General features: G+C 41.7%; 1 protein-coding gene across 2 annotated transcripts in view; it reads left to right on the top strand.

The window, feature by feature from the left end:
• Positions 1 to 935: 935 nt before the first annotated feature.
• TMTC2 (transmembrane and tetratricopeptide repeat containing 2) overlaps positions 936 to 21,383 on the top strand; it is a 367,617-nt gene continuing 347,169 nt past the window's right edge. The window contains exon 1 of one of the 2 annotated variants that reach the window (XM_019543135.1): positions 936 to 1,215. In XM_019543135.1, the coding sequence (XP_019398680.1) occupies positions 1,133 to 1,215 (83 nt within the window). In that variant the 5' untranslated portion in view covers positions 936 to 1,132. The remainder of the gene's footprint in view (positions 1,216 to 21,383) is intronic. The other variant, XM_019543136.1, reaches the window with a different exon arrangement.

The following is a 21,383-nucleotide window of genomic DNA, read 5'->3' as shown; positions in this document are numbered from 1 at the left end:
GCAGCCTGCAAGGGCAAAGCCACATTTTTCTCGTTTAAAGGAGAATCCCTTTTACAAGTCAGCCGAGCCGTTTTTCAAGCTTGTTTGCCACCCTTTCATCTACCCTTGCCGCCCACTTCTGGGGGGGGACATGCCACGCAGGGTGAGAAACGCTGACCTGAACCGACCCCCCTGCGTGAGGCAGGATCCTCCCTAGCCAGCCCACCTCATGCCAAGCCACGTCGCAACACCACGCGCGAGGCGCCCCCACACACCATTGCCTGCTTCGCTCCCCTCAAGCCCTGGACGGGCACACCACACACCCGGCACTCTGGGGACTGTCCAGGACTTCCCCAGCCGGCGCCGCTCAGGGCCTGGCTCGAGACTGATGGGGACCAAGGAGCTTCTCGTATAACTGCGCCTAATTTCATCCTCTTTTTGTTTCTAATGCTCAGCGCCTGCTAAGCAGTTGCCCATCTATGCCCCCCCCCGCGCTGCCTCCGAAAGACTTCAAGTTTGGCAGCAAGCGGCTGCCTCAGGAGACGAGGCTGCTCCCCCAGCCGCGCGGTGGGGCGGGGAAACAAGGCTCCGTCCAGCCCCCGCGAGTTTCCCACGGGGGCCGGCCGCCCCCCGCGGGCTCCGCGGGCAGACAGAGGTGGAAGGAGCTGGAGGCGGCGCGGCGGCGGGGCGGGGCCGGGGGAGGAGGGCCGGGAGGCGGCACGCAAGCGCGTTGGGAGCCCGGAGAGCCCCACGCGGGGCTCCCACAGCCTCGGCAGCAGCTGGCGGCGGAGCAGCGGCCGGAGCCCAGAGGGCTGCGGGCGGGGGAGCTAGCGGCACCCCCAGGCGGCCCGGGGAGGAGGAGGAGGAGCGGGGGGCGGGCGGCTGGAGGAGGAGGGAGGGAGAGCGGCAGCAGCAGCTGCCCGCGCTGCCATGGGGTAAGGGGCGGGGGGCGCGGGGCAGGGCGGCGGAGACAATAAAGCAGCTGCGGCCGCGGCCGGGCTGCGCGGGGCCGGGGGATGCGCTGAGCGGAGCCGAGCCCCGGGCAGGAGGAGGAGGAAGCAGCAGCAGCAGCGCCCGGCGGGAGGAGCGGGGAGCGGGGCGCTGCTCGGGGCTGCCCCTGCGCGCTGCCGGCGGCGGCGGGGACGGAGGAGAGATGCTGGCGGAGTTGGCGAGCAGCGCCCTGGGGCTCGCCCTCTACCTCAACACCCTCCGCGCGGATTTCTGCTACGATGACAGGTAGGCGGCATCGCCCTGCCCTGCTCCGCTCACCTGCCGCCGCCCTGCCCGGGCCCCGCCGGGACGTGCCCGCGGGGGAGCCTGCCCGGGGCTCGGACCACCTGCTGCTTCGTTTGCAGGCCCCCCCCCAAGTGGTTGCAAGTTTTTCCGGCGAGCAGCTATGGGGCCCCGGCGCTTTGGGAGAGAAAATGCAGCGCTTCGCGTCGGGGGAGCCTCATGCCTAGTGGGTCTCGTCCCTCCTTGATTCCTTCTGCCCCTGGGATACTCCGGGTTCCCGAGGATTTGACAGGTTACCCCCCGCCCCCCCTTCCTTACACACGCACAAGAACACTTGGTAGAGTGAAGCTGACTGTTTTAACTTTGCCTGCACTGTGCTCATGCACGCACACGCTTGACCACTCAGTACATGCACACACAGGCACATGCCTGGCAACTCCGTATGCTCACACACAGCAACACAGGCACGCACACTTGGTAGCTCTGTAAATGGACACACAGATGGACAAACAGGCACGTTTGGTAGGGTGAGGCTGCTTTAACTTTGCCTGCGCTGTACTCAGTGTGTGTACACACACACACACACACACACACACTTGGTAACTCAGTACATGGACAAATAGACCACAAACCCCATGTTTGATAGAGTCCAACTGCTTTAACTTTGCCTGTGCTGTACTTAGTACATGCAAACACACACAGACACATACTTGGTAGAGAGAGGCTGATTGCTCTAACTTTGCCTGTGCTGTACTCAGCATGTATGTATGCACATAGACACACACATGAGTGAGGCTGACTGCCGCAACTTTGCCAGTGCTGTACTCGGTACAGTGCATGTCTGGGTACATGATGCCCTCCAAGGAGCAGCGCTTCTCCAAGCTGTTGGCTTTTCTTCTCGCTGTGCGGCTTTTGCTTGCCCACTCAACATTTCTTTATGCTAATTAGCCAAAGACGAAATCCCCAGGGCTTGAAGTGGTCTTGTGCATTGGGGTTGGTTTGGGCAGCTAATGAGACCTGAACTGTGTTGTCAGAGAAACTGCATCGATTTCTGGAAAATGTCACAGTTGTGCTGGTGCCTACCTAGAGCCCTTGCCTAAATGGACTCGTGTTTAGAAACTGTTGAAAAGCTCCATTAGCAATGAAGGAGAATTCCAATTTGTGCCTTTTTCCAGTGACTTAATCTGATTACAATTAAAACAGATGCATAATTAAAATATATTAGGGAGACGAGCACGCCTGGCTAAACTTATTAACCGTCCTGGGGTGTTTCGTGCTCCATTGAAATGAAACCATCCAAAAAGTGAGCATAGATTTACTTTGACAGCTTTTCATCAGGGTCCCTCTGTTGTGGAAAGTGAATGGATCCCCTGGCTTAGGGTGGGCTGGTGCCTGGGATTCAGCAGAGTGGCTTTATGTTGAGGCGATGCTGCTTGAATCCTCCTGTATGGTAGTAATTGGCCATCACAAAGTCTCGGGGTCTTATGCGGATCCAAATTTAACGAGTGAGTGTGTGTATGTGCCTTTAAGTGATAGGCTAGTAATTCATGTTGCACATGCACTTTATGTTATACAAATCACTAAGGAGCCTGTCTCTGTAGACTCCAAAAGTATTAACCTTTTAGAGCCCTGGGAATGTGAGGGGACAAGATCGAGGGGAAAAACTGACTAGAGCAGAGCTGTTGCTAGATAACTTATTCCAAACTTTCAGACATTGTAATGGGAAGTGAAAGGATCAGTTATGGCTTTGATTAGTCATTTGCCTTGGGAAATAGCCTGTTTGTACTGGAGTCAATTAGTTACTCAACTTGGAATTTTCTTGCATTCCCTTGCAGTGCACCTGCTATATTTAAGGTTCTACCAGTGTTTCCAGAATAAGTTCTTGTTTTTTAAGGGTTGCAACCAGTATACTAAGCCTGAATGCCGAATTTTAGTCTTGATCCAGTGGCTCAGCCCTGGAGTAGTTTCAATTACAATTACAGATTGTAACCATTCAGATTTTAAACCTTCAGGTCATTTGCATGCACTTGAAGGAGTTTTCTGAGGTAGTTGTTAAATGTATCAAAGTTTGTGTCAAGACTCCAGTTCTATATTATGAATTCTTTATTTTGCTCTTTGAAATGATGTTTAAAAATGCAGATGAGAAATCTGCTCTTCTGAGATGTAAATTCCAAGTTAAAGCAGCTGATGTAGAGTTTTTCTTGACACACTGACACTGTTTTAAACCATCCTGTTATACTTAGAAACTGCAGGAGTTGTGGAATATTTATGTAACCCTAAGTAGTATGTGTTCCAATATTTAAGCAAAACTGGGTTGTTTGAGGACATGGTTATAACCCTTTGCTGCTGTTGGCCAGTACAGATTGGCTGAAAATGGCATGTAGTTTGAAATGCTACTAAATATTATTGATGTAGAGGTCAAGGTCATTGCTGATCTAGCCATAATTGTGCCTCAGTGCCATTAGAAGATTTTAGTGGTGTGTAATTGTGGGCCATATTTGGAAAGGATGGGGAAGATAATCTGCATGGTATCCTTTTAACATTAATCTCATACTGTTGAAATGAAATTCTGGGTTGTTTATATCTTTTGCTTTTAAATGCGTTAAATACTTTTAGTCACTGTAACCAAGATTTGGGCATTCAACAGAATAGACTGAACTCCCAATTAATGACAGGTCTGTACAGTAGGTCATCTAATTAGCACGTTTTCAACTGCAGAACTAGAAGCAGCAGGGAAAAAAAGAATGTTGCAGGATAGTAATTGTTGAGCTAGGAACAGCCGAGAACAGCTGTCTGTCTAAAAAGTAAGACTCTCAGACCTAAGGTATTCTTTTAACTGTAATCACAGAATCACACTGCCCTACAGGAGCCTACTTGAAATGTAACACTAGAAAAGGAGGTCAGTGCTTGAGCTGCAGGACACAGCACTCCATGTGGGAGACGGATCATGCTTCTAACTTTAAGTGAATCAAGATTGTGCATTTAAGCTTGGAAACTGTCATGCTTGTTTCAGGAGGGCATAGTTTTTTCTGCTTTCTTTTCCGCTATATTGAAACTACATGTAGAGCTATCATCCTCCTTTTTCTTTTTAATATAGTGATCAAGCTTACTATAAAGGGTGCATATAATTGCTTTCTGTATTTTTTTTTTATGTAGGTTGGATAAGATTAAGTGGCATTGTAAAAACTTCTTATAGCAAAATCAATTTCCCTATAGTAAAACTTAATATTTTAGTGGTTCCTTAGTACCAAACCTAAAACTGAGCATGATGGGAATATAACAAACTTACTTACTGTCTAAGCTTTAGTGCTTTATATCAAAGTGTTCAATATTCTATTTACCCCGTTATACCCGATTTAAATTGAAATTGAATGAATCTACAGTCTTTAAGAGTAGAGTAAGAAACCTGCGGAGTCCTCCTCTTAATCATTAGGCCACGTAAGGTGCCCTTGAAGACTAGATTGGTTTTTGGCACGCTAATAAGGAATATTAGCTCCTGTTGGTATTCTTGTGGTCAGATACTCTATTGATAACTAAGCCAGAGCACCAACATAAAGGAGAGATTCCTTGCCTCTTTCCTTCCTTCCTTCTCCCCCCCACCCCGCAGCCATAGATAACTCAAATCCTGAATGCCTTATTTACAAAAGCAAGCTATTATCTCCCTACTACCCATAATTCCTGGAGAAAGTTTTGACGTTTAAACAATGTGCAGCGATTTTAGGACTATCTGTTCATGCAGCAAAGAAAACAAGTATTTTTGCATATATATAGCTCCCTATTTGACCAGTTGATCATTAGGATACAGGATGAGAATTATGCAGATAAGGTATGCTATACTTGGATGGAATAAAGTGAGTGAGAAATATACTCTAATATTTAGATGTTTCTCTACTACATCCAGCTGACATTTCTGGTTAATAAAAGTTTTTCTGAGCAAATTCACTTGGAACTGATAAGAGAACTGGAGAAACTCATTTACCACTGCTGGGGATGCATTGAAGATTTTCCTTGCTGTTTGTTGCAGTGTGCTAATCTGGCGAGACACTGGATTTGAGGGGCTAATCTCTAGTCAATGCACATGAAACTCTCATTCACGTTAATGGGAGCTGTGTGTATATCTACCAGTGTGCCAGGGAAGAGGTCTACTGCCACAGCTAAACTAACATGCTTGCATAATTACTTTTACGTGCCCATTTGTGCTCGGATTACATTTCCGTTTTCTGTTTAACAGGTTAATGAGCGCTTTGCCTTAAAGCTATCCTCCTTGGCATGGCTTCTATGAAATAAGATAGGTCACTATCAGTGCATAGTTGGGACGTGGAAGATTTAGTGCTTTGTGCTCCTAAGGATTACAGCGTATGTCTCAAAACAACTCATCCATTGAAGTGTTTCCCCTCTACTCCCAAATGCCTGAAGAAAGGCACATTTTAAGGAGAGTATTACTATGACCCTTTAACCTTACATGACATATGGTTTCTGGAGCTCTTTCACAAAACTGTGGGTTTTTCAAAGGTACCAGTTTGTTTTTGTTAAAACAGAAATGCCCTTTGCCGCTTTGTTGCATAGGCAGATGGAGTTTCATTGTTCACTTTAACTTGCAGTGATTGTTCCAGACGAATATGATCTGCATGCTAATCCATAAATTCTACAATAACATTTTAGGAGCCACAAAATTCAAGTGAATTAGTTATGTTAAAAAATTCTTGATCAATTTGTCAGCATAACAGCGAATGTTTCCTAACTGTTACGGTGTATGATGCTTATTCAGTATAGTAGACTAGGTTTTTAGTTTATGCTGTTTCTGCACTGTTGTTTCCTTTGTACTTACTAAACAGGAAAGGGAAATAATTTCAAACGGTTCTCTTCCAGAGTTTCTGCTTAATGCCACAATCTATATCAGATTTTCATAAATTCCTTAAATGTGTAATATCTGAGATTATTACACTATTTTAAATTAGGTCATGCCCATACACTATTCCACAGTACCTCTGTTGGGTGTGCCATATGAGATTTAATCTAGCAAGTGACCCAAATACGTGCACTGAAAGAACAAGTATAAGTACACTGGGGAAAATTGCTTGCCATCTGTCCCTTAGTTGATCTGTGTATGTATATTTGATTATTAATTTATACTTACAATTTTTTCAGCCCTTTACCTTGTCATCCATACTTAAATCTTAAGTTTTAATGCACCTTTCTGGTAGCTTTGAGCTTTCTGCTGCTGCAATTCTCAAAGGTTGCAACCTTTCAAATTCCCAGAGTGGAGCTAAAACAGAGGGGGAGTTATTCCGTTTACTTTCCTAATCCTTCCTTGCCCCTGCCTCCTGCTGCTGAGTATACTAAATGTGCTTATTGAAAGTAACCATAATGACAGCAGGTATATGAAGCTGTGGCCTTAGCATGTTGATAGAAGAAAATGTGTTCTAGAGCAGATGCCTGCATAATCGCAGTTGAGGAGAATGCCTAGTTCTAAGGTACTATAATTAGGAAACAACCAAGCAAACAAAACGCTGGCTCAGAAATCCTGATGCAGTGATATTACTGATTTTGGTCTATGTTAAAATGTAATACATTGGTTTCCATCTTTAAAAAAAAGTCTTTAGCCTTTGTTTTAGTTGTATGTATTGAATCCCCTTAGTCCTTGATCAGTCTGTAAATTCTTCATCCAAATAGAATGACTCTCATGATTTGCAATAAATATGTAAAGTGAGTAGCTGTTTTTCATCCCCTTATGTCACAATACAGGAAGCAGAATTAAAATCATGGTCTCATTTAAGATTCTCATTGAATATACAACAGTATGTAAAGCATATGTAATTTCTAATAGCTCGTTAAGTGCATGACTGCCTGCTTGCAGATTTAAGAATGGACTGTCCCAATCAGCTGGGAGTCACTGGTTGGTTTTTCTCACCTTTGGGAATTTCTTTCAGCCATAACAGAGCATTGAATTACAGTGATCTAGCTTCGTCACCATGTATGCAAGCTACACTTAATGCTTGAACTTTTCCTTTGTGGAAGCTATCATAAAGCTCAAAAGTGCCCTTCAATTTCTTGAAAATTTGATACATTCATAAGACAGGAGAGTTGAATTAAAACTGCCATTGTTTTTTCTTTCTTCACTTAAAGCTTTATCTTTTTCTCTTAGTTGCTGTCTAATCCTGCCTTCTCTGATGTTGGGTGTAGTGCAGGAAAGTACTGTTAGTTCATGAAATTATTCCTTTAGCTATAGTGTTTGCTAATGCTAAGCTCAAAGTGACAACCTGCTACAGATTTGTGAAGCTTGTTCCAAAGTACAGTTAAACTTGTATGAAAATAATCTTGAACGTAAAGGGGGCTCTTTTAGTTGTGCATCATTTGCCTAAAGCATGCTGACACCCATGTAACTGCAAATCGTTTTCTTAGTACCATAGGCAACAAATTTATTGCTAGCTTTTCTTCTTTATTTTAGACATATTATAGATTTGACTTGACTGCCTGAATTAACCATTTCATGTTACTTGTATTTATTTTTTTTAAACCATGGCTTTTAATGAGTTTGGGGTTTTTTTTGTTTTTTTTGGACCTGGATTCTTGCCTGATGCTGTTGACAACAAAAATTGGGTATTCTGTTTGGAGTCTCAAACTCAATATTGCGTGTTCTACATCTTTGGTTGCTGACATTTTGGCCCTCTAGCTTTGTAGTTGGTTTATGGAATTCTTCTTAATTGCAGAAGCCTGTTGCTGGCCTTTGGGGTTTGTCAACCTTTGAACTCTTTGTGCTTTCCTAACTTGCATGACTGGTCATATGGATTCTGCTTATCAGCCTTCAAAGGCAGTGTGTTTATATGAAGAAGACACATGCAGTGCTTTAGGATTTTAGTTCAACCCTATTTGGATTCTCATGTCACCTTTTCTTGGTCCTAGTGTGGTCTTTACACTTAAAGAGTTCATATGTTCAGCTCAGCTGAACATTCTTGCATAGAAAAGGAGAAAAAGAATATTGCTTCTATTTTTCAATTCTACCTTGGTACTTTTTTTTAAACCCCACAATGTTTCCTGGAGAAATTATCATGTTAATTGAATAAAACTTGAAGGTGCCAGGCTGGGCTCTCACTGTGGTTTGAAATGAAATATTTTATTAGAGCATTCTATCCAGAGGTGAAAAGGGGATAACCAGTGTAGCAGGCAATCTGCTTGGCTAAACCATGAGCTATTCAATGACTGAAATGAGATATTCAGATTTGAGAAGGAATCTTACAAAAAATGGAAACCTTGCTGTATTAATACTGATGAGCATAGGAATATCGTATGGCAATATGGAGACAAGATTGTGATGGTCAATGCACAAAATGTCTTTTGCTAACTATATCTCAGTGGAATACTCAAGTTATTTGCTAGAGTAAATTGCCTACAGTTTTTGAGAAGTCATAGAAGTCTGGAGATTCCAGTAGTTTGGAAGAGGGCAAATTAGAGTGCTCATTTAAAAAACAAACAAAAAAACTGAGGACCCAAAAAACTACAGACCAGTCTATCTAACTTTGATGCTTACAAGGACACTGGAAAGTTTATTAGTACCTGTAAGATAAAAAAGTGATAATAAGTAACAGACAGCATGGATTTATTAAGAGGTAATCAGTCAGCCTAACTACCCTGAGTCTCTTTTATGATAAGGTAGTAGGCTTTGTGAATGGGGGAGAGCTGTGGATGATGTATCTTGACATAACAAGTCTTTGGCACTCTCGCCTATAACATTCTTCTAAGTAAGATGAAGGAGTTAAACTACTACAGGGTGAACACGTAACTGGTGCTCAAAGAACTGTCATCAGTGATTCAGTGTCAAATGGAAAAGTGTGGTCCCCAGGGATTGTCATGGGCCCAGTGCTGGTTAGTGTCTTCATCCATGATTTAGGGGATAGGCTTAAGTGTATACACTTAGTAAATCTGTAGATGACAGCAAACTTGGGGGATAGCTGAGAATAAAATGATCATGGTAAATTGGGATAAATAGTCAGAAATGACATGAAATTCAACAAGGATCCATGCAAAGAATTGTGCTTTAGGAGCAAATGCTCAAGTCCGTAAATACAACAGCCTAGTCAGAAGATTCCTCTTTTGTATCAGAGAAAAAGAGAGTCGGAGGTTATGGTAAACTGCAAGTTGAATGAGTCAGCAGAAAAAGCTAATACCTGCTATGTATTAACATGAATGCTGTTTGCAAGTCCTGGTAAGTGCTTCTGTCACTCTTCATGGCTAGTGAGGCTTCCTTTGTTCTGTGTCCAATTCTGGTCACAGCACTTGAAGAAAGGTAGGAGAAGTTGGAAGGACTTGGAAGATAAACTTCTAATAATTTTTGTTGATAAAACAAGGAAAGTTTGGAAGAGCTGAGACTGTTTTGTTTAGAAAAGAGAAGATTGGGGGATTTTACAACAACCTCCAAATAGAAAAGGATGATGATGATTTTTTTCTCACTTCTATCCTGTGTAGATGGAAGAAAAAATGGATTTAAATTACAAAAAGGGCAGTTGGGCGGGGGGGAGCCCCCTTTTCTTGAATTTGAGTACACGTGGGGGCAGGTAGATGCTGTGGTTCTGACTCCAGCCCCAGCCTGGGTTTGGAGTTGGAGTTACTGCTTCCACCCATCCCCTCCCCACTGCCCTTTGCCCCTCACCACTTCCTAGCCCCTCTGCCACTTACTCTCCAGGACTGGCTCTAGTTCCAGCTCTGGCTCTGCTTCAGCCTTGGTCACAAAGTACATGCTCAGTCTGGCCCCGCCTGACCATGCAACAGTGGTGGCTTCTGTGCCAGGGGGCTGGGGCTGGGGCTGGGGCCAGAGCCATGGCTGCCACCACTATTACTGTTGTTGTATGGCCAGGCAGGAGTTGGAGTAACAGTGTATTCTGTGCCCAGGCTAGTGGCAGGGGATTTAAGTGGTGGTAGCGAAGAGCTGCCAGGGGATGGAGGCAGGTATGGGAGGGCAAGTGGTGGGCAGGGACAGGTGTCTGACCCCTATCTCTTGCCTCCTGTCAACTTAATTTACCTCTGCCTTCTGCCACTGCAGTAGTGGAGGGGACAAATTTAAGGTAATAATTAGTTTCTATACATGGAAAGTTGTAATATTTATACATTTTCCATGTATAGAATCTAATTATTAGGGGGTCATCTTAAATTCCAAGTAGTCTTGGATTCAGGTAGATATGGTATATGCAGTTTATTATGAAATAAAGCAAACTTTTATAGGAGTGGTCTCAGCAGAATAAGGAGGCCAGAGTCTGGGCCTTTTATGAAGATGTTGCTCTTTTATTTCTGCTGTCTACCATACCCAGTGAACAAGTCTATATTTAAAAGCTGACAAAACTATTAGGCATGCCATTTCCTTAACTGTGACTACTATTCATTGAGTTCTAAACCTGGCCCTGACTTCCTGTGTGGCCTTATACCTTATTTTTTTCTGTCTGTAGTATAGGATCTAACCATCATGAAAATGATGAGAAATCCTCACTTCTCAGTATAATTCCCTTTGTATTCTAAATTCTTGATGTTTGTTTTAACATAAATATTGTACTTTCCCCCAAGAAAACTATTTTGGCTGAATCCCTTATTTTTAGTTTATTTGCTTTTCAATGGTTTTGCAATAAATGGACCATATGCATGATTTAAAACCATTTACAAAATCAGTGTAATCTCTAAAAGCATGTGTGGGAGTATGCTGTGATGACAGTAAAATAAAATATAGGAGCTTTCTTTGTTACCCACTTACAACTTTTTCAGCATTATACCTCAAGTTTGAAGCCCAGTGTTCTGGCTTCTGCTTTTCTGGCAGAGAGCTGGATACATCTCCCTTTGGAATCTGTCGATGTGGTTCCTTAGTTCATTTGTTAGGGTCACTGTTAAGTGGCTCAGAGCATTGCCTCCCCAAAAGCTCAAGATGATGTCATCTCAATATTGCTTCTGTACTAGTTGGGTCAGGAAGCTGGAGGCTGATGTGCATTTAATCCAGGATTTTCTGTATGATAGTACAGTATACTAACTGCTGCACAACTGGGCTTGCTGGTAGGATACCTACCTTTTAATTATTATTACAATAAAAGCTCTGTTATCCGGCCTCCATGGGAAATGGGGGATGCCAGTTAATCAAATATGCTGGTTATCTGAGAGTTATACTTGTGTCCAGCCCAGCAGGTTGGAGGTGTCCTTGCCTGTTTGAGCCATCGCCCCTCCCGCCACGTTGAATGCTCCATGGCTTTCACTCCTGGGCATCAGTGTTGCAGGAGACAGGGAGGGGGCCCTGTGCAGGCTGCTGTGCCCCAGGCCGTGGTCCACGAGGAAGAAGCAGGACTTGGCTCACAGTGGCAAAAGAGGAAGTGCCACGGTGGAACAGATGCCGGTTAGTAGAGCATTCCGGATGGTGAAGTGACAGATAACACAGCTTTTACTGTATTATTATTATTATGCGTGGATCTGCCAATAGATGAAGGGAAGCTTTAGCTTAAACCCATAACTATAGGAGAGACAACGTTGCCTTCAGCGCTTGGCACTAAAGGTTTTTGGACAGGCCTTTGCTTTCTCAACCTATGCAGAAATTTCTGCATGGTTTTAACTCTTGAGTAATTTTAGTTTGAAGTTGCTTTGTTGCTCTCTAAATAGGTAATACTATCCTATCAAGAAAACCACTATTATAAGCTTTGTATGTGGATGAAAGATTGTCTTTGTGTGAATATGTTTAACTATTTTCATGAAGAAGCATTCTCAGTTGGCCCCATCTAAAATAACACAAGCTCTGCCCAATAACTTTATGCCAAAGTAAGTAATGATTATCAGTTTCAGAAAAAGTTGCTTTTTTGCAATGGCATTTGAGATTTTGGCCTAAAAGATGATGAGTTTTTTTTCCTTTACTGTTTATCACCTTTACATAATAAACAGCATTTTCATGTTTTTTTACATTGGTGGAATCATGTGGTAGGAGGGAGTGGGAGAGGAGGCAGTTGCTATCAGCAAAGCCTTATCTTCAAGAATTTGGTTTACAATATGAAGCTAAATAAGCTGACATTAGAGAGTACATAAGGAACTAGAAACCTGCCCTTACCCTGTAGGGTTTGGTCAAGCCTTGCCTATGGAGACCTATATTTTCAAATGTATGCTCCAAATATTTGCTTTTATGCCCGTATCCAGAACCCATTAATGCTAATGGTAAAAGTCCAGCTGACTTACCTGAAACGTCTATAAATCCATAGTAGTCTCCCCAGACATCTTCAATGGGGGCGCAACTGAGTTGAAACTGTGAGCTAGATTCTGTCTAATCCACTAGGAGCTAGATTAAGATGTGCTTGTACCTCCTGTTAAGGTGCAGTGTGTTCTGCAGTTTTGGATGCTCTTGAACTTTCAATCTGGCCTTTCATTTTAAAATCATGAAATTGTCAGAGCAATAGAAAGAAGTTAGGACTACTTTCCAAGATGATTTTGCCCACAATATTTGAAGTTATTTTAGGTGTGTTTCTACCAAAATGCAGTTTGCATTTATTATGCTATATTCTTAGACCGAACCCATCAGCTTCGAACAGTTCAGCTTGCTGTGCTTAATTTGTTTTTGTTTTCATGTAGTCAGTGTAGTGCATATTATCATTCATGTATAAGTATTTAACCATATTATGCAAATTGGATATTGTATCATATCTTCATCCATGGCTTTCTATATTACTTAGTCCAATGGCTGCTTCTGGAAGGGATATGAGGAGTATTAGAAATGGAAACCTGACTCAAGATTTTTTTTTTTTTTTTTGAAAATGGCCTCTTTTGGATGCCTGACTTGGCAACTTAGTGAGACCTGTTCTCTCTCTTCCCCTGCCCAGTGCACCCATCATCTGGAAATTGCAGCATGACATAAACTAGTTACTTTGAAAAGTCTGACACTTAGTCTTTTGGAGTTCTATGTGTGTGCGCATTTGGTGTCTCACTTAACTGGTGGTAATAGTAAGTGATTTGATGGCTTCCCTATAGCAAGAGTAAAGCTGACACTACTGACTCAAATGCATCATTTAGTACAGCAATACACAAACACTTGACAAACTGCATCTTAAAGCCTGGCACATGTGTGTTTTCATAGAATGCTCTGCAGTCTATCACCTTTGCTTCTTCAGCCTGTGCCTGTGCATGCTTTAAACCTTTTTATGGGATGATAAAATGAAAATGGGCACATGGCACTATACACTATAACACTCGGGAGTTATATCCAGTTAAACTTGACTGATTGCCCCTTCTGTTTGAACGGATCTATGAAATGAATATATCTTTTAAAAGTCTGATTCTAGCCTGAGAAATAATGACAAACATGACCTAGTGATACTCTGATATGAATCCATTGAGAGGCAATCAGGCTTATGCAAATGACAGTGTAAAATGGGTTTCCAAATTGCCCTTTTTAAAAACAAAGGTTCAAATTTTTTGTATGCGACTGGTGTCATGTTGAGTTCAGTGATTCTACATGGGCATAAAACTTTATAAGCATCAGTTTGCTGGTTTGGATCAGCTGTTCAGCGCATTTCTAAAACAGAAATGTTGCCCATGAATTAAAAAAAGGATTTTCTTTCATAGCATATCAGGCTGGAATAAAATACCTTAAGTTGCTTTTCCCTGGCTCCCCAAGTTTCTTTCAGTGATTTATGACTGCCATAGCTATTTGTTAAATCATCTGTGAGGTATAAGTTGTCCTTCTCTCTTGCTTGATACTGAAGTATTATAATACTTAATTTGACATGGCTGTTACTTAACTTGGCAACAGAGTGACAAATATTAGACAGTTTTGATATCAAGATGAAGGAGAAGTTAGACTTAATCCTTTCAGAACCACAGAAGTGAGAAAATGTTAGTCTCTCATCTCCAGTGAAGGCACCAGACTAAATCTTAGTCTAGTCAATTGGAATGCTGTCGTTCACTGAGACCACTATTTTGCTACTGAGACATGAAGTTAAGAATCTGGGCATGGGCAAGCAGTAATTTTAGTGGCTGAACTAATACTGGTGTTTAGATTTGTAGATCTGTGCTGAATTTACCACCCTGTGCTGCCCCTCAGATGTTAAAAAAACAAACCATCTCCACCCCAACACCAAAACAAAACCATAAATATATGTGGTGTGTGTGTGTACATGCATATCTCCTGCTCTCTCTGCCGTGTGCACTCCCTGGCACACAGACACAAAACAAGTGCTAGCTACATATGTTCAGAAAGGTTAGGGGAAAGTTAGATTGTATTAGAAATGGCCACCTTACTTAACTTTGTTTCCCCACATGCATACCTTGCACTTAGATTAAGTGCAAACTGTAAAGAAGTTCAGGATGGTTAGATCAGTCTAAAAATGGCTGACCATATCTAATTTAATTGTACTTAGATCTTAGTCTAACATAGCTCTGTTACAACAAGATCAACCTAACTAAACTTCTCTACAGTTTCCGGTGTAGCCTTGCGGCTGGGAAAGCCCAGACACTGGTCCTAGTCCTGAGACTGTGTTTTTCCTATATCCCCACCAGGCACCACACTGTGTTTAGCAACCTGGCCACTTACCCCACACACAGATGGACAGCTCACCAAAGCCCACCCCTTCTGGCATGCTGCTTCCATTGCCAGTTTTACTAGTGCTCACCAGTGCTGGGAGCTGAGGAAGTAAGTTGGGGTAGGGCAGGGGGCAGGCGTAATGGGTGGTTGGCTTGCTGGGGGAGCTGTTCATTTGGGGATGGGGGGCTAAAAGTAGCCCTGGTCCCTGGAGGGGTGGGGAGAGCTCCCCCATACCTCCAAAGTCCCCTGTGGAACCCACAAGCTTTATTTTGATCCTGCCAGCCTCCTGATCTACCAGCCCCTTTCCCCACTCTGACTTACTACAGTCAGACTCCTGGACCAACCCTAAAAAGCAGGATCAGGGGCAGTTCAGAGGCATCGTTGGGGCAGGGAGTGGTAGGGGCTTTTGAGGTGGCTTGGCAGGATTGGAGAGCCTCTCCAACATCCCCCACCCCCCTGGTGAACCCTCCTAACCTGCTTGATTCTGTGAAACCCTCCTGGACCCCAGAAACCCCCCTGCAGATGCCCAAAAGCCCCCCCCATCCCTCCAACCCTTACTGTGGACCCTGATTCCACCCCACAGACCCTGCCTTCCCCCCAATCCTCCAAGCCTCCCCACTAGCCCTGACTACCTTGGATTCTGACTTACCTTGGATCATGTGGCCATTTTTAATTCTGTCTAATCCCCCTCTAACCTCCTCGAATGTCTGTATATAACCACATGCACATGAATGTTGTGCTTAGGCCCTGTTTTATATAACTGGTCTGGATGGTGGGGAAAAAAAATCTTCAATTAACATAATCCTTTTCATGAAACTTATCTAGGGTTTAACATAAGCTAGGGTCTGATTTAGGGGTTGATTGCTGGATCAGTTCCTTAATAGGGAAATGCATCTAATGTATAATTATGTACAGGTGTGTCCTTATCATATCAATCCTTTGTCTCCATTTTCCCTTGACCCTGGTGCAGAAATCTTATTGTACATAAGGAAACATGTTAAGTACATTTTCAGAAAGGAAGTATATTTTCCAAAGTTAGGATTAGTTAGAATAGGAAATATAGAAAGTGGGTATGTTTTCATTTGCAGTTTACTGTGCATTAGACTAATTTACTATAAAGTAAAGCATCATTGTCTACATGTGCGCAGCAACTGAGGTGACATAGACTAATTTACAGTGCCATTGGATAGTACTGTCAGCTGTGGGTACTATCTGATGGCAGAGTAAATTACTGCACTTAAATGCACATGTAGATGGTAACTACATTAGTTTACTTTGGGATTAGTTTACTTTGGCTCAAATTGCACCAAAGTTTATTCAGTCATATTAAATGCATGTGTAGATGTGCCCACTATATGCTTCTTGGTTAAGCAATTAACTGTTTATTAAACTTTCTGACATTAAAAAAATTAGAGGTGCATCAATACAACAGTCCGATATCAGATTGGTACCAATATAAAGAAAATGGTCTATATTGGTAAAGGAGCCAAACATATTCTCACTATTTAAAATGGGGTCAGAATATGCAAGTAGAAATGTAAGACCTGGGTAAATTACTGAAAAGGGTAAACATTATTTTTCATGCATATCAGTATGCTGCCAATAGCCTATTTTGACTTTAAATATTCATGAGTAGAATAAATGACTTTATTTTGGATGTGGGATTTAAGAATAGCTTCTGGATCTATTTTATTTTCTTCTTCTCCAGTATAATTTGGACAGTTGTTCTTTGGTGTAGCTTTATTTTATCTTAGTGAACAGATGCCACCACCTTGCACTAAGTTGCTTTGCAATAGCATAGGTTGAGCATTGCTGTTTTGAGAGCACTTTCTTGATCTTAAGAGGCATGCAGTGTCAAGTCAGGGGAATGGTAATGGGAGGGGAATGTCACTCAGTTTGAGCAAAATGCACTGAAGGGCTTTTCAATTTATATTTATTTATCTTATTGTGCATATTGGAAGAAGTAGTACTGGGGGAGGGACATCTTATATTTGTTTTCCCCAAAGATTACTTCATGTGTCATCTCCTGACTTCACATAGACCAAGGCCCCACTCAAAATGACTGAGAGAGGAAGAAATGGTCCTACAAGGCAGGATATTTTGTTCGAGAAGAGGGAAGATTTGATGCTCTATTTATAGCAAAAATAACACTGAAAACTTAACATTTATTTTCTACTCTTGGTAAAAGCGTTTATAAAGAGGGTAAGCTCTTTAAGACAGAACATGCCTATGACTACTATATTATACAGTGATTGGCACAAAGAAACTCGCATCGTACCATGGTTATACTATACATTTTATGGTATATTTAATCTTTATGTAGTAATAAAAAATGGCACTTTTTCCTGCTTAGCTTTACAATGCTTATTCATGTTCTCATCAACTAATGCAGATATTGGGAGCCTAGAATGAGGAAGAAGTGGATGGCAGAAGGGGAATCTTTCAAAAGAGCAATTAACCTTAATGGGAAATTGAAGATTTTAAGGACTTAAATATAGCAGGCAGTATGGTGTTCTAATATACTGCATATTTGTCGGCATCCTACTGGCCTAAATTTTATTTAGTTATTGCAGTGTATGTCAGGCAGTCTTTCAGAATCTAAGTCTTCGAATGACAAAACACTTTCAAAAGTGCTTTCACAACATTTTCATTTTGCATGCATGCTAAATAAAGGGAATGGCAGAAGCCTTTCTTTTGGAAGTAAAGCTGCTGCTTGCTTAATGTCATCTTTTGCAAATTTAAAATAGGTGTGACACAATACAAACAAAAAATGGAAAATCCCTCAAAATATTATTCTTATACAGCCAGTGACATGAGCCATTTGGTGGCTTATTTTTGCCTCTGGCAGGCAGAGTAAGAGATCGTCAGGTGCTGTTATGAGAAATTTCTTGGCAATTTTTTTTCATCTTTCCATTCTTTGGAGAATTCTTTGCCTAGCAATGGACAAACTTTGCCCATTATTTTACTACTGAAAACGTTGCCATTTTTGACTTGATTAAGAGTGTTTATAGTTCTTGGTTGTGTTGAATTATCAAAAACAATGATAAATCTTCTATGACAACCATGCTGTTGACTTTTTTGGCAAAAAAATGCAATTCTGTGGCCGGTAAATGCAAAGAAATTGGGTACTCACTGAAGCTTGTGCTGTTTATTCTTTGGAAAATTTGCGATGAGTAAACCGATACAGGGACAGCATTTCAACTACTGATACAAAAACTGACTAACCCTTAATTTAATTGAGTTCAGCATAGATTGCTGTTGCTGTAGTTTAAAGAAAGATATACTTGCTACTGGCTATATTATTTTTCCATCTGCCTTTTGCACCTGCCTGGAATTTTTTCCCATTGAAGTGCACATGAGCAAGTGACCCCAGGGCTCGGCAAAGCCATTGTTGGTTGTCAGATAATTTTGTCTGGGTTCTTGGTTGTCAGACCGGTGGTCAGTAGATTACAGTGGATCCTAAATTGCTTGGTCTTATCCAAAGATGATGTGAACATGGTAAGTAGTAGTAGCTTGCTTATGGCTCTTGTCAAAACAGTACAATGAAATGATCAATAAAAATTACATGCAATAGAGCATGTCTGCCTTGGAGACCTCAAAACAGAAGCAGAGTCTCCCAGTGCCTGAGGAGGGTGTTTTGGCTTGAAAGCTTGCAAAACACTTTTTCCAACTATTTAGTTGGTCTAATAAAATAGATCACATCTATCCAAAGATCCTTGCCTTACCAATACTGCAGCACCTATACAGCTCTTGCTAAAAACACACAATAAGATTATCCATCCCATGAGCCTAAACAAAATTAAAACAGAGCATACATAGTCTATGATATTGAAGAAAAAAGAAAACGAAATAGTAAACATGAACACCAAACATAAGAGTTCTACTTGATTTTAGCCCTTATTTTTTGGTGCAACTAACACAAATATACCTACAAAGTATAGGATAGGCTCTGAAGTGTTAGAAAGGAGCCAGAGATTTTCTTTAATTAAAGTATTTAAACTTTCCCATTAATATGAGAGATCAATTTTCCTCCTGTTTCTTCAAAAACAAACAAGTTGACAGTGATTTAAACAGTCTATCTTCTTCTTCCCACAGGAGTATATTCTGTCTGAATACAGGGTCTGACACCACCTGCTCATGAAAACTGCAGATCTCATAAGAGAGAATGTCAAGCTAGTAATAGCCTCTTGTTCTGTGTAGTTTTGCATAACATACAGGTATGCCAAAGGAGTGTTTTATTAGCTTTAAAACACGGGGAGTTTGAGACCAGTTTTATGTGCAGAATCTGGTACAGTGTACTCTGTTTAAGTGCATAGTCTGTTAAAGTGGATAGGAAAAAAACCATGTCATGTGTTTATCTGAACTGAAAGTAAACTATGCTAGATCAGTACACAGTGATGGGTAACCCTGAACTTGACTAGCTCTCCTCATTTTCTAAGTTTTTAGTAGCCAGTTTTGGGGCTGTTTTTAAGTCTGGAAAATGGGAGAGGGAAGTTTCACAGTTGCTTAGCTCCGTTGACTTTTTCAAGGCTTCTGATAACAGTACTTCTGACAACTGCTTCTCTTTTTTCTGCTTTTGCACATTTAAATGGAGTACAATCTATTACTAAATAAGATAGTTACAGGTAGTATGAGGTTAAATGGAGTACAACTTCCGTAGCTGAAAGGTTCTATATACCTAAGTAGGTTATACACTTACCAATATGGAGGTAATAAATGTTTATTACAACGTAAATAATGGACAACAAACTGGGGCTGGAATTTTGTGTTATGTACTAGTCAATTATGAATGGAGTTGAAGTAAACAATAGTAATTAATCTGCTTTGGTAACAATTTCTCTGTCAAGTTATTTTATTTTATTTTTTTTCCTGGCTCCCACCTTCGGTCATGTTGTTGCTAATTGTGAGTTGGGGAACAGAAATAATACCAGCCTACCCTTAAGTATTGTGAAGGCTTGGGCACGTGTTAGTATTTTTACATGTCAGCAGTTCTCTTAGCTGCCGTTCTGGTCCCACTGAAGTCAGTGGCAAAACTCTCATTGACTTAAGGTTAGGATTTCACTAGTGGAGTTCAGTGGGACTGCTTGTGAGTATAAAGTTAAACACATGGCTAAGTGTTTGTAGGATTGAGGGTCTGCAAGGATACAAGAATAAGACCCTTGTGACCCAGTTTGAAATTTGACTTGACTTGCTGTTGTGTGACTGAGCTGAAGTGGAGGAATAGGTAAACCTTTCAGGCATAAACAAACACAAACAGGATATAAAACACAAAGGACTGCAATTCATAAAATGCTTGGTTGGTCCTAAATAATGAAGTAGTGAAAACGTTTATGGGCTGTGCTTCTTCTTGTAATAGATTTTCATTTTATATTTTTTGGCAGAAACACGCATAAGGAATTAGTATTAATATTATGTTTCATTACTCAAAAGAACTTAGTAATGTGATAAGCCTTTTTTTTTAAGAAAAAGTTTTACAATGGAAGTTACAGGCCAAATATAGTGTCTGCCACTGAATCCTAAGAAGTTTTACAGTGTTTGGCATGGCGATTATGGCAGTCAGTGTAATAAACTATCTGATTTCATACCACACTTGGTAAATTGAAAAACCATAGGGACTAGACTCACAGCCCCATTGACAGTTAACACATTTTGAGGTACTTCCTTTTGAGACATTTCAGTGGCGTGTAAAATTTGGGAAAATGAATGCTGTATTTAATTAGACTGTTCTGTTCAACAGGCAGTCCGTCATCAAAATTAAAATAGATCTTTATATTGAATGTATACAGCCACCTTTGCAGAGTCCAATTTTGTATTTTTTTGGCTAACAGTACCATTTTAACTAAAGCCCCCTAATCCTGTGAGATTGATGAAACACCTTAAACATAGGGAACTGTGCTTATGAAATCTAAATGAAAACACAACCAAGCATTTAGAATAAAGTCTTGCTGCAATCTTAGTTCTTTGTGGATATGCAAAGTGTTAGACAATAGTGGAAGAACAAATAATGTTATCAACTGACTGTGCGTGCATCCCTTTTTATCCAGTGTGTCCTAAAGAGCTGAATTCTCATTTAAAACTAAGCCTGTAGTATTGTAAGATAAAGTTATATAAAGAGATAAACACTGAGAGATTAAAAAAGTAATAGTTGTTAGAGTTCCTTCTAAGTTAGTCAATGCTGAAGCTGTTTTTCTCTCCCCCTCCCCGGCCCCGACATAGCAGCTTGGAGCTTGGTGATGAATGGAAAATTCTACCCCTCCCCCCCACTTGTAGATGATAACAACTCAAAGCTTGTGCATCTTTTGTGGGGTGGTGTTTCTTTCTTCCTTCCACTGCTTTCCTTGCAGGCTTCACAAAGTTCATCCTCTTGTCAATCCCCTGCTTCCTTGTTTGTTGGTACTGGCGGAGTTGAACTAAGCAGGGTGCAGAGCCCGGGCCAAATCAGCCCACATGGGGCCTTGCCCCTACTCTGATCCCATGGGCCCTAGACCCAAAGAAATTGTAATCAGCAGCGGCAGGGTGGGGTGTGGGGGAGGGGTTGGGTAGCGAGTGGCTGAATGTGGAGCCACTGCTCCTTCCAGCTCTGTGCCACTGCTGTTCTGCCCAGCTCCATGGGGCTCCCCCCAAAATGTGGGGCCTTGGGCAGTTG

Source organism: Crocodylus porosus, unplaced genomic scaffold, assembly GCF_001723895.1.
Source record: "Crocodylus porosus isolate Cpor-Errol unplaced genomic scaffold, CroPor_comp1, whole genome shotgun sequence".
NCBI lineage: Eukaryota > Metazoa > Chordata > Crocodylia > Crocodylidae > Crocodylus > Crocodylus porosus.
The sequence above is the reverse complement of the archived record's forward strand: the minus strand, read 5'-3'. Positions and strand labels throughout refer to the sequence as shown.